Here is a 12,753-nt window from a genome sequence, read left to right on the forward strand (position 1 = left end):
AAATGCCGTCAAATGAATGGATATCCTGTCTTTGATGGTATAACTTTTTGACTTTTTAATCACATTAACAGTCAAACATTTTGGAAATTAAATTAGTCATTTAGGTAGACTACTAGCCTGATACGAAAACGATTGAATTTGTAACCTATGCCTTCACAGTAATAAATGGTCATATGCACATAAACAAACGTGCATTAGCCATCGTAGACTGCACTTTACTTCTTGGTAGTTGGCCTTTGCACAAGACATATGCCTATTAGCCTAGGTATGAGTTAGGGACACATGCGCCATCGGACTAATGAACGCAGATGTAACAACTAAACTGTCTATTTTATCTTCAATTCTGTTCCATTCTACAATGTTTGTCTTGACCAGGCTGCACCAGACTATTACCAGCACATACAATTACACCTTTACTAGCATGGGGCGCGTGCGCCAGAATGTGCCATATTGTGACTGTGTGTCTGTAGTTGAAGAGTTAATCACTTTTATTTAGTGAATGTGTAGCCTAACTCATATGTTGATTATAGGCACTTGATCAGCCTAAAGGTTCTGGAAGTATTCAATAATTTTATTTAGGCTATTTTTTTGTCAGTTGGCTTAAGTAATGGGGTAGTGACAAAATGTCATTCAGAGGTAGGCTATTTTTTGACTATATAACCAAATAACTTGCGGTCAATTCATTGTAAATGTTTCCATATTAGTGTAAATACAGTGAAATATGTCTTCACCGCTGTTGATCACATTCAGGATGGACCCAGTGTGCTTGTGTCTATAGCCCCTCAGTGGCCTAGCTCGATCTAATTACCCGTGAGTAAGGACAATAATGCTTCAGCTGGTTTGTGTCATTCTCCTCTCACTGGTTCTGCTTATCTTCACAAACCCCTCTGTGACTCTCCCCTCCCCTTCTCCCCTCACCCTTCATCCCAGAATAATGAAAGCTAAACTATGGAAAAGAGAACAAGCAGGTAGAGAAAGACAATCTTGATTCTTAATAGCACACTGTAATTGCTTCTCTGGCTTAGAATATATAGCCCATGGAAGGATGGTAGCTAGATTCTGCAGCTCTGACATGCAGGACCCAAACAGCCAAATTTCTTTTTTTTTTCCTCACATTTGATGTATAGAATTTAACACGTTGTACCTGTTATCAACCTCTGTGCTTGATGCAGTCATTGAGGATTTGTGGGCTTCACTCAGGGCAAGGATATCTCCCTATGAGAGACAATGCTGCTGTGTCCTTGAGAGAGAGAAGAACCTAAACCCCACCCACCTACCCCCTCCAGAACTATCCTTTGTTACACCACAGATACAAATGGGATTAATGAAGGTATAAATTACAGAGGGGTAAATCCTGCTGAGTAATCCATTTGGCAAACATGCAAACAACAATGGGTTGGCTGCTTCCTGAGCCTGACCCACTCTGTCCTAGTCACACTGCCTACAACAACACGGACAGAAACAATTCAATTGTAATGTACATTTTACATTAAGCACAAGTCCATGATCCGGGATAACATAATATCATAAATAGGCCTACGTTTTTTTCATTTGTTTAAGTGGGCTGTGGATTTTATCTTCAGACATTGTAACAAACTCTTGGAGTTAGATTTGAATGTTTTTGATGATTTGATTAGAGATTAGCCTATAGTCTTTTTTCTAGTGATAGCCTAGATATTGTATGTGATACTGTGACGTAGGCTACAAGTCACGGCGTCAGAAAGGCGGCTAGTCTGGACCCCGAACTCCCTCCAATTATTCCTTGTCAATCACACACACGCACGCGCGTAGGCTACGAACGCACACACACACGCGCTCTCACAGGCTATAGGGAACATAGCCTACTCAAAGTAGAAAATAAACTTACATAAATAAAACCGATCTAAACCGATGAGGGTATGCCATGGTTTTGAGCCCTTCTCTCCACAATGTTTTGACCAATGGACAGGTACAACATGTTATTAACATGTTGCACGTGTGTGCAGGATTTGGAGCTTACTAACTTCTCTCTATGTGCTGAATTCGATATTTTATGATTGAGAGTAATTTTTAACAGGGCCTCGTTAATGGTCACCATTTGGTTTTTGAAGGTGAGGTCTCAATCCCATCTATGCACCACCAAGTGAGCAAGGGGCGCCATTACTATGCAAAATGTGTTTGATCGCTCTGTGTCTGAGACAAAAACTGTTCTCAAGAAGAATGTCGTGACTGCTAATTAAGGACAATTAGTCACTCATAACAATAGCCCCACTTTCAAAGCCATAAAACGCCTCTATTAGGTCTCTACGGAGGTGCTGGAAACAGTGTTTATTTGCATAACAACTTTATATTACAATAAATTCTGGGACTGAATGTTTTTAAAGCACATTTAATAATTTGGCATGTTACACTAAAGCCGTCTTCATGGATTCATGAATATCATATCATAGAGCAAACTCAACGGAATCGTTTATTAATTTGACAACTATTATGCTCCAAAGGAGAAAAAAAACGATTAGGCTAATAGTCAGCTTTATATGACAGTGTTTTTTCTGTGTGCTGGAAGCTCACATAGTTGATCAAATTATTTAAGTGTTAAAATATTTTTTTATTTAGAGTCAATTGCTCATTCAGTAAATTTCATGAGAGAGAAAAGCACCCAGAGAAATTACAGCGCTGATTGATAAGTCTTTTAATTTTTCGATGCGGGAAAAAGCTGTTTCAAGTGGGAATTGAAAGAGCTGAGACACACTAGCCAATTGTAACTATGCTGATCTGTGATTGGTGTACGGGAGGTCACTGCCGGACCCGGGCTCCGCCCCGGCTCCCTAGATATGGATACTGGCGCCAGTCGCATCAGGGTACAGCCACATTTCATTAATGAGCGTATGCCTGAGTACCTCACGGAGCAGGAGTTTCAGAGGTAGAAGTGTAGAACAGCTGATCGCAATCGTAGATCCAAATTCAAGTGGAAACTATCCTTTCCCTTTTTTTTCTTAACCCAACAGACAACAACATTACAACGATGATTCCGTGCACTGTAAGTAGTAGCCTATTTTCCTCGTGGCTAAATGCATGACATTTATAGGCTAATCATTACGCTGGTAATAATAGGCTATGTTAGTGGATTAAATGTCAACATAGTTTTGTAGTGTGGGGCAAACATTTTTAACCATTTTTTTCTGTTGTAGGTGTCATTGAGTACGATCCACGGACTCTGTATCTGAAACAAATACAACAGCAGGAGAGAGCCAGTGAAAGTACCGCAACTCTTCTCAGTACTGACTGGGCTGACTTCTTTGGACTGAAAGGTGCCCTTTTGGAGACAAACGTGTTTATTTTTTGGAAGCAGAGATTAGAATATTGAGGAAGACAGAACCATGGAAGTAGCAGCCGACCAGTCTCGGTGGATGGCGCATCACCACGCCGTGCTGAACGGTCAGCACCCGGACTCTCATCACCACGGCCTGACCCACAACTACATGGAGCCCATGGCGCCGCTGCTGCCCCAGGACGAAGTGGACATGTTTTTAAATCATTTGGACTCTCAAGGAAATCCCTACTATACCAACTCTAGGGCCAGAGTCACGTACAGCCCTGCACATGGTAAGACGCGTAGCCTTCTTTCTCCGTATGAATTTACGATGCGTTTTAGATAGTAGACTTCACAGGCCTCTATCTGTGAAGAGCATTAGAGCTATAACTAGATGTTATAGCACCCATGTGCATAATGGGTGTTAATAGACTGATACAAAGCCTACAGTTTGCATGACGCATGCCAAATTACTAAACTACAACCTTTTCTGTAATTTCCCTTTGGTCGCAGCTTTGTTTAGGCTCGAATTTTACACTAATGAATAAAAAAATATATAGGCTAATTATAGGCCTAGACTGCTTTCCAAAACCAAATATTCAACCAAAAATGCATTGTCTGTCCATACTTAAACATCATATTTGAGCTGTAGCCCAGGAATTTCTAGCAAATGACAGCATGAGAAAGGGAAGTATGTCATTTTACCCCTCTCTATTGGGACAGGGGTTTCAAGAGGGAGGGAGAGAGGCACTTCCCGGATACAGCCTAAATAAAACCCGCAAAATTACTAATAACAATCTCTAGTCTGTGAGTCGAACAGGCGCAATGACGAGAAATAGCCGGCACGGCCTTCTTTCTCATTGAGCATTCTATTCACCCAACGTTTTGCATCTGCTAGATTGGTATTGGTATTTTACCAAGAAATGTTGTCCAAAAACTCGATGAAAATTCAATATTTAAAGAAATTGCTTTCAGTATTGGAATTTAATGTCGAGTTCAATTAGGTTGGCGTGTTTATCAACAGGTGAGAATTGATCGCAATTTAAGCATTGGCAAATTTGATCCCGCGTAACTTAATTCGCATTTTGACTTTTTGTTTGAAGCTCGACTTTCTGGAAATCAAGTTTGTCGGCCACACCTCATCCACAGCCCGGGCATTTCGTGGCTGGACCCTGGAAAAGCGGCTCTCACTGCTGCCCACCATCATAACGCATGGGCGGTCAGCCACTTCGGCAAACCTGGACTGCACCCTGCTACTTCAGGCTATACCTGCAGTAGCTCCAGCACAGCCCCGGTTTCGTCGCTCACCCCAGCGTCTCACTCCAGCCCACACCTCTACAGTTTTCCTCCCACGCCTCCCAAAGACGTATCTCCAGACCCTGGCCCTACATCTCCAATCTCCACCTCAACTCGAATGGATGAAAAAGAGTCTATCAAGTACCAAGTGACTCTAACGGATGGAATGAAAATGGAGAACTGCAGTCCCCTACGCAGCAGCCTAGTCTCGATGAATGCCCAAACTCCAGCTACTCACCATCCTATCCCGACATACCCAGCATATCCTCTCCCAACACCACACGAGTATGGTGGCAGTCTTTTCCACCCCGGGAGCCTGCTAGGTGGATCCTCGTCCAGCTTTACGCCGAAGTGTAAAAGCAAAGCCCGGTCATGCTCAGGTGAGTTTCATATGTCTGTTTGTAAAGAAAGAGTTCATCCGTAGATTCACTGATTTCTAATGTATAACAGTCTATACCTACATTTATTGGATGGCGCTATATATAGTGTCTGAACAATTTAGCCACAATATACGTCCATGGTTTATTTGCCCGCAGCTTTTCTTTCGGCCAAACCAGTCCTGGCTGCTCTTATCTCAGTCTGATCGCAATCGTCACCACTTGTAAACATCATCCACTTAAAAGGATCATTTAGGGGGAATTTAACATGAAACGGCTAATCAGGGTCACCGATTAGGCTTCGAACTCAAATATTCAACATGATTCAACCATTTAACAGGAGGGATGATTACAGTTAAACAGTCAAAATAATTCGAAATTTAAATTAGACAGTAAGTCAAAGATGTATGCGACATAACGTTCAATAGCCTACTAACTGTTCAGACATCAGGCAAATGTTTATAAAAGGTCCTATTGGACCTATTTTTCAAACGGAAATTCAAGTTAATTTTATGTAAAAACTTCTAGTCAGAAGCTGTGTGGTTCTAATGTTATTTTTGGAAGAGTCGTTATATATTTGTTGTCATTAATATATTTGTTGTCATTAATACATTCAGTTACCGTGATTCCCTGGCATTTAGTCTGCCTTTGGCCTCTCACCTAGGCTTTGCTTTTGCTTGTCTGCGTAGGCTTGTTTTCTTTCAAATATGGCCTTTATTGCTTAAAATGCAGGAGTCACGACGCCCTGGCTCCTGCCATATCCTGTATACCTCTCAGCGAACAAATCACGACCTCCACCCCCGCCCGCTGTTTGCCCCAATACTAACAAAGCACCGTCGGGACGCACCGTCACAGGCGACAGAGCCCTGCTGTTTGTGTTTTTAAGTATGGCCTTGGTCCAGCCCACTGAAATGCCGAGAAAAAATCAAGCCCAGAAAAGGCTACCCCAGATGAAAGTATAACTTTTCAGCACTGTTGGTACTAATGTAGGTCTTGTTAATTAAATATGTCAATAATATTGAATAATACAAAAAGTAATAATTTACTTATAAGATGGATAGCAGCATATTCATAATGATTTCTCAGTGTTTTTTTTCATTTAGTTGAAATTAGGTAGCCTAATTGACGGCCAGCAAGAAGACATCTGCCAGCATTGTTCATAAGAGAAAACAAAGCAAAAACAAAAGTCTTTAAATACCTTGATGTTAAGATAATAAATGATGAGGAAATATTATGATGACTTGTCATCAATAGTACATGTCGTATTGTGTAACAAAAAAAAAGCATAGGTCTCCATGAGTTCGACCTGGCAAATATTTGTATGCCTTTTTATGTCCTCCTTTAGTGATGGTAGATTAAGTTTAGAACCATGATTTTACAGTGTGGCTTGGGTTTGATGCCTGGTTGGTCAGAATAGTAAAGCTATACAAAAACGGACTGTCCAGCTTTCGGGTTACAGAAGCAATATTTAATCCAATTCATATCAGAACATCCTGTTTGGGTGGATTTTCAGTGTTATCAAAAAAAAGAGGCATATTCCTAATCAATACATTTTCACAAGTTCCGTTTAACAAGGGGGGTATGTTTAATTTAAATAACATTTTCCTCAATTATGAAATAAATAAATGTCATACCTGTCATGAAACAAGCTTTTTATCTATCAGACCTCATAAAGTCCAGTGCCATTAGCTGTGATTGATTGTTGTATAAAATGCCACAATGACACTTTGGCAGTCAGCACACCTTGTGTGGTTTCCTGTTTTACTAACCTCAAACCAGCTTGACTTGCTTACATTCAAGCCTTCTTTCTCAAAAGGGGGTGTTTGTATGTGTCTCTCTTCCCTTCTGACTCTCTCTCTTCATTAGCCTTGTGGGCACTGCAATGCTCTTCAAACCTTTACATTTTCCTGGACAATACAGCGCAAACACATGAAAGTCACTGTTTTTGCAACTTCTAGAGGATTTTGCACTGATATTGCTACTACACTGCCATCCATAAAGAGGTATAGAGAGGGCGTGCCTGAGACAGAGGGGCGAGTTACAGACCTCAGCATGAACATCAAAACGGAACATTGGCTTTGTACAAACCTGATCCCTTTTTCAAGTTTGGGTGGGACGGTGGGTGTCGCTGACATTATAATAGGAATAAAGGGATGGGCTCTGGGGAGAGGGATACATGAATTAAACAGGGCTGTTTTGGTTTGTTTCGCAACAACCCATTTGAGACTGCGCATATTAACTAAGTGAAACCTGGGAGAGGACAAAGTGGGAACGCCCACCATTTTCATACCTGACTTAAATGTCTAAATAAGCTTAAAGGTGAAAAGGGCACAGCCTTGTGCCCAACAGAGGTCTATGCCTTGAATGTGGTGGTCACAATGGAGCTCAACATATTAAAACAATATAAGGGTATTGTAAGACAATTCATGATGCAATTTTAAAGCAAAACAACCTAAAGTATGAGTTTATCAGCTGTTAAGTGACATATGGGGCACATATTTGTTTTAGACCACAGTGTGGCCTGGTAAAATACCACACACTTCCTCTCATGTTTTCTATCTAGCTAATGAATTATGAAGCTCTAATTTGATGGTGTGTCTCATTCCTCTCGTTGGACACCTCTGGACACGTTCTGGCAGCCTCTGGGCTTCCCACTCTGGATCAGTTTACATAGAGGTGTCTGTGTCCATGGCGTTCCGCCACACACAGAGGAGCACCAATGACAGTCATATGGATTGCTCTTGGCCAGAACACCTGTACACCTGTACTGTGTGCTGTGTCGCACCCCTACAGGGAAGCGCTGACTCATATTACATTCCTAATGAAGTGTGGTCTATTTATTTCATGTTAATTGATGCCCCAGCAGTTTTAATCAGATCAGGCCGTTAGTCTTGCATGCATGAATCAAATACTGTGTCTTTCAATAGAGTCTGAACTTTTTAATTATATAAATGTCCCTTTGTCTTTCCTCCACTTGAATTCTACTCAGAGGGGCGTGAGTGCGTTAACTGTGGAGCCACCTCCACTCCTCTTTGGCGACGGGATGGTACAGGGCACTACCTGTGCAATGCCTGCGGCCTGTATCACAAGATGAATGGCCAGAATCGACCCCTCATCAAACCCAAGCGCAGACTGGTGAGTTTTAGCTCTCTCTCTTTCTCTCTAGCTCCACATCTGAGAAAGAGTCTTAAATATGAGCACAAAGCAGATGCTGCCTGCACAATTCCAGGAAAGTTATATTTTCCCTATGATCTTCCTGTAATTGTTTGTCCCTCTCACCCCCTGGTGATCCCCTGCACAGCCTGTGACAATACTGCTACTATTGCCATTGTTACTGCTATCATTATTGCTGGTACTTCTGATACTGTCACTGATACCAATGTCCAATACTGCTTAGTTATAACTAGACTTGAGTGAATAAACAAACTGCTGCTACACACTCAGCATTTTATGAATCCATGCTAATGATCTCCTAATTATTTGTGAGGTTATACTTCATGGTTGGGCTCTACCATTTTTTTAATAACTTCTACACCTATTACTCAGGTATCACTTTTTTAACATTATAGATGGATTTTTGAAGATTCTTTGGAAGATTCTCACATTTAAAACATTTGAAAATTTTAATTAAAATGGGGATGGAGGATTTAAATATTTCCTTTAATTTTAAATTGTTGGCTAGGCAGGCTACCCCATGTACAGCTATTTAATTTCCAGCCCACCCTTAAATGTAATGACATATTGATCCTGATTGGCTAAATAGACCTAAGCAAATTTGTGGCACTGTATTTGTATGTCGACCCAAACTTTCCATTGGATAGGCTACGTCACATAGCCTTAAATCATACATAAAACATAATTTAGACCAATCCTAGCCTACATTTATATTAATCACTTTATTGTAGGTTAAATTTAATGAAATTACTAGGCCTATATTTTATTTAATCACTTAAAAGCTTTGGAAGAAGCGTCGAGAATAGGCTAAATTATGAGGCATGCAAACCATACGGCTAATAGGCCTGAATACATTCTGAAATGTTATTAAACGACGCATTTATAAATCTATTAATGGCACTGTTTTATCGGAGTCCGACCCCTCAGTAGGATTGAGAACTTTCTCTGTTTACAAGAAAAGAAAAATATATCCTAGACCCTAGATTTTTTTCGGCTTTAGTAGCACAACTTATTCAATTTATAGTCAAGCTTATAGGGTGCTTTGGTGTCATTTAGCATGTTGTTGCGAATTAACACGTAGCCTAGCATTTCCCCACTCGCTGAGCCTTGTTCTCCGACGAAGTCCATAACATTTTCCATGGGTTCTGTGGCTGCAGCTTTGGATTTTCAGCTGAAGTGTTTTCAGAGTTCTGTTCAAAGGGCATCCAGTTGTTTCCTATCCGGATATCTGTCCGGGCCCGATAAGGAAGCTCGGCTCCCGGGTGTTTCCTCCTTCAACAAACCCCGCTGCATTTTGTATGGCCCCGGCAGGCCAGACGTTGACATATACTGTACTGTAAAGCGATTATCACAACACTGTAGGACCCAGTTATGTGTGGAGCGAGAGAAAGAGAGAGAGAGAAACAGAGAGAAAGAGACACAAAGAGAGAGAGCAACACAGAGAGAGAGAGAGAGAGAGAGAGAGAGAGAGAGAGAGAGAGAGAGAGAGAGAGAGAGAGAGAGAGAGAGAGAGAGAGAGAGAGAGAGAGAGAGAGAGAGAACGCGAGGGGAAGGGATGGCGGCAGTGGGGATTGGAAAATAAATGGATTTATGTTCTTGGTCGCTTGTTTGTCATGCTCGGTTGGCAGTGGCACAATCTATGTGTGTCGGAATGCGGAGTGTTTTTGTTGTCTGTTTTGCTGTTAAATGTCTGCAGTCTGCATCATTGCTTTTCTAGGGCCATGAAGCAATTGTATAAACCTGAAATTGATTAAAATAGAAAAATAGGGTTACTGCGTCGTGACACTAAACGTTTCTTAGTTTGTGTAAAAATCAATCCGTAATGGTCACACGTGGCTTGATTGTGCGCAGACAAGACACTAGGCCAACATTCAGGGTCGTGAGATTCTCAAGATCTTTGGCAATTACCCTGCAATGACGAGACAAACTATTACTGTCACCCATCAAATGCATTTCAATTGAATGCAATTGCCTATGGCAGCAATGGCTGTAAGGAGACAAACAGTGTATACAAAATGAAAGTTGTGAGCCTATAAATATCAATGATATATTCAATCGAATCAATAGAGGCAAATCCCTGTAAGTAATTTAAAGACTAGGACTATAGTATCGATCTGCTTTATTTGAGAAAAGCCTTGAAAAGTGGACTGTGAAACATGCCGTAACCATTTTACACATATACGACTATATCATTTTACCAAATAAAATAAAGCATTTAATTAAGAAGGTAGTCTATTACAAACAATTTATTGAATAATTTAAATGGCAAAATAGGTTTAATAATTTTAAATGAGTAAAAACGTACCACTTCTTAACGACATTAAAATGTGACAATTTTCTTAGGTTAGACGGTCATGGGTTTTCATGTCAATTGTATTTATGTCAAGTTCACTGTGTTGACCTTCTCAAACATAATGATCCAATTCAGCTAAACAATTCAATAGATTTATTCATAATGTTTTAACATAATGCGTTTCTTCCAGTCCGCTGCGAGACGAGCTGGCACCTGCTGCGCTAACTGTCAGACAACCACCACCACTCTTTGGAGGCGCAACGGCAATGGCGACCCGGTGTGCAACGCCTGCGGGCTCTACTACAAACTGCATAACGTAAGTAGCTCAACAGCGTCATTAGAATCTGCGGGTCGAGCTGGTCAAGTGGGCGGACAGCTTGCATCGATTTAGGACAGAGGAGAGAGAGACCGGGAGTGAGGAGCCAGATTTCCCCGTCAAGCAGAATAGCCAGTCGTTTTTTCTTATTATTAATGCATCTTTGTTTCAATGGTGGGCGTTACTCCCGGGAGAGGATAGAGGGTGGGACTGTCATTTAGTGCAAAAGCGTCAGTTACACTGATGCAAACTAGTCTGAAAGACCTTTCAGGTTCAGCGTGGCTCATCGCCTTGATGGTAACATTTTATTTGAAACGAGACAAAGCAGTCACACAAATCACACAAGAGTAGATTAGATATTTGAGACTTTTGTTTTTCTAGATTTAAATTCATTATATTTTCTTTGACTTGTTAAGCATTATAATAGAGCTAGGTGAGTCAAAGTTCAATTGTTGACTTGAATTTGGGTTGTATTATTTTGTGTTGAATATATAAATGAAAATGAAAAACAAGATTGAGAGTGCTAAATGCTAGAATGCACCAAGACATTGCATTCTTATGTACTACATGTCTGTCTGGTTTCTCTGTGGGTAATATCTCTGCTCCTCTGCTTCCTCTAGGTTAACAGGCCTCTGACCATGAAGAAGGAGGGTATTCAGACACGCAACCGCAAGATGTCCAGCAAGTCCAAGAGAAGCAAGCGGGCTGGAGATGGTTTTGATGAGCTTTCAAAATGCATGCACGACAAGTCTTCACCCTTCGGCGGTCCCCCTGGCTTGGCTAGTCACATGACCCATATGAGCCACCTAACCCCCTTCAGCCATTCCGGACACATGCTGCCCACGCCCACGCCCATCCATCCCTCCTTTGCCCACCCCCACCACACAAATCGGTCGCCAGCCTGGGCTGAACCACACTGAAGCTCTCCCAGAGCCGCCTCCCTCCCTCCCTTATCACAGGCCCTTCACCAGCATCTCCACCAGTGTCAGATCTCCCCGGGGCAGGAGCTGGGATGCCTTATGTGCAGCTTCATGTGGAAAGACTGCGAGTAGAGAACTTTTCTGTCTCACATGACCTTGTTGAGAGAATTTTGAAAAGGACAACAATTTTATCACGTCTCTGTCAAGAGAGAAAAAGAGAGAGTTTCTCACCTCGAGTGTGTTGGTGTCTGAGCTTGATGGGCGTGAATGGGGACACTCATAGTTGTTTTGCCTTTTTGTACTTTGTCACTTTGGTACCCCTGTGTCCACCATCCTGTGAAAGAGAAGACTACAAGAGGTTCCACAACCACTGCTTTCACCTCCTAGACCTCCAACTTGTACTGAGACCCCCCCCCCATCCTCCCTGCCTCTCTCTTCTCCTCCCTGCCTCCATCTATGGCTGCTGTGGACAGACTGTGTAGTGTTGTGGCCGATCAAGACGTCCGGACCCAACCACCCACCGTGGACCCAACCACATGCTGGATAAAACACCAAGAACCTGGTCACCTGTTTTTAAAGGACTTTGATGGAAAAAAGACACAAGGAAATAGAATGTTTATAAATGCTTAATTGCTATTATTGTTGTTATAATTGATGTTATAATTATTATGATAACTTATTTTCACTTTTTTGCTTTCTTCAAAGACACATTGATTTTAATGTCATTGTTATTACATAACAGAAAAAAACTGACCTATCTTAGACAAGTTGTTCCTGAGCTGTACGTTTTTATCATTTTTTCCATCTCATAAAATAAAGGAAATAAAGTTTAATACTAAATTAATTAATGTATTTGTGTCACCAAAATATATATTTGATATACCTCTTCATGCAAAACTTGTCATAGTTCAGTTCAATTTTCAATGCAAGATGCTCTAACAAACACACACACACGCACACACACATAACTACTCTCACACAAAATAAATTCAACCTTAAATGAAGAATACTCGATTCTTGAATCTAAATTTAAGTGATATCAGATGTAATGAAGCCAGCTCTGTGATCTCAAAAGTGCAGAAAAT

At 41.2% G+C, this 12,753-nt stretch overlaps 1 protein-coding gene across 2 annotated transcripts; it reads left to right on the plus strand.

Annotated features, from left to right (window-relative positions):
- Positions 1 to 2,815: 2,815 nt before the first annotated feature.
- On the plus strand, positions 2,816 to 12,512 carry gata2a (GATA binding protein 2a). Of its 2 annotated transcripts, none has more exons than XM_062469545.1 (6): positions 2,816 to 3,019; positions 3,171 to 3,585; positions 4,396 to 4,967; positions 7,942 to 8,100; positions 10,623 to 10,748; positions 11,369 to 12,512. In XM_062469545.1, the coding sequence occupies exons 2-6, from the start codon at positions 3,360 to 3,362 to the stop codon at positions 11,666 to 11,668; spliced, it is 1,383 nt and encodes a 460-aa protein (XP_062325529.1). In that variant the 5' UTR covers positions 2,816 to 3,019; positions 3,171 to 3,359; the 3' UTR covers positions 11,669 to 12,512. The 2 variants fall into 2 exon arrangements, with proteins under 2 accessions (XP_062325529.1, XP_062325536.1); XM_062469552.1 differs by having other exon boundaries at positions 2,818 to 3,019; positions 4,396 to 4,968; positions 7,955 to 8,100.
- Positions 12,513 to 12,753: the final 241 nt, after the last annotated feature.

Source organism: Osmerus eperlanus, chromosome 1 (assembly GCF_963692335.1).
Source record: "Osmerus eperlanus chromosome 1, fOsmEpe2.1, whole genome shotgun sequence".
In the NCBI taxonomy this organism is placed as follows: Eukaryota; Metazoa; Chordata; class Actinopteri; order Osmeriformes; family Osmeridae; genus Osmerus; species Osmerus eperlanus.

Bases quoted from the DNA above. Each gene is read 5' to 3' on its own strand.
- gata2a (XM_062469545.1), top strand. From the start codon at position 3,360: ATGGAAGTAGCAGCCGACCAGTCTCGGTGGATGGCGCATCACCACGCC. The intron at 4,968-7,941 runs GGTGAGTTTCAT...TTTCCTCCACTT, and splicing joins GCAAAGCCCGGTCATGCTCA to GAATTCTACTCAGAGGGGCG. The intron at 10,749-11,368 runs GTAAGTAGCTCA...TGCTTCCTCTAG, and splicing joins TCTACTACAAACTGCATAAC to GTTAACAGGCCTCTGACCAT.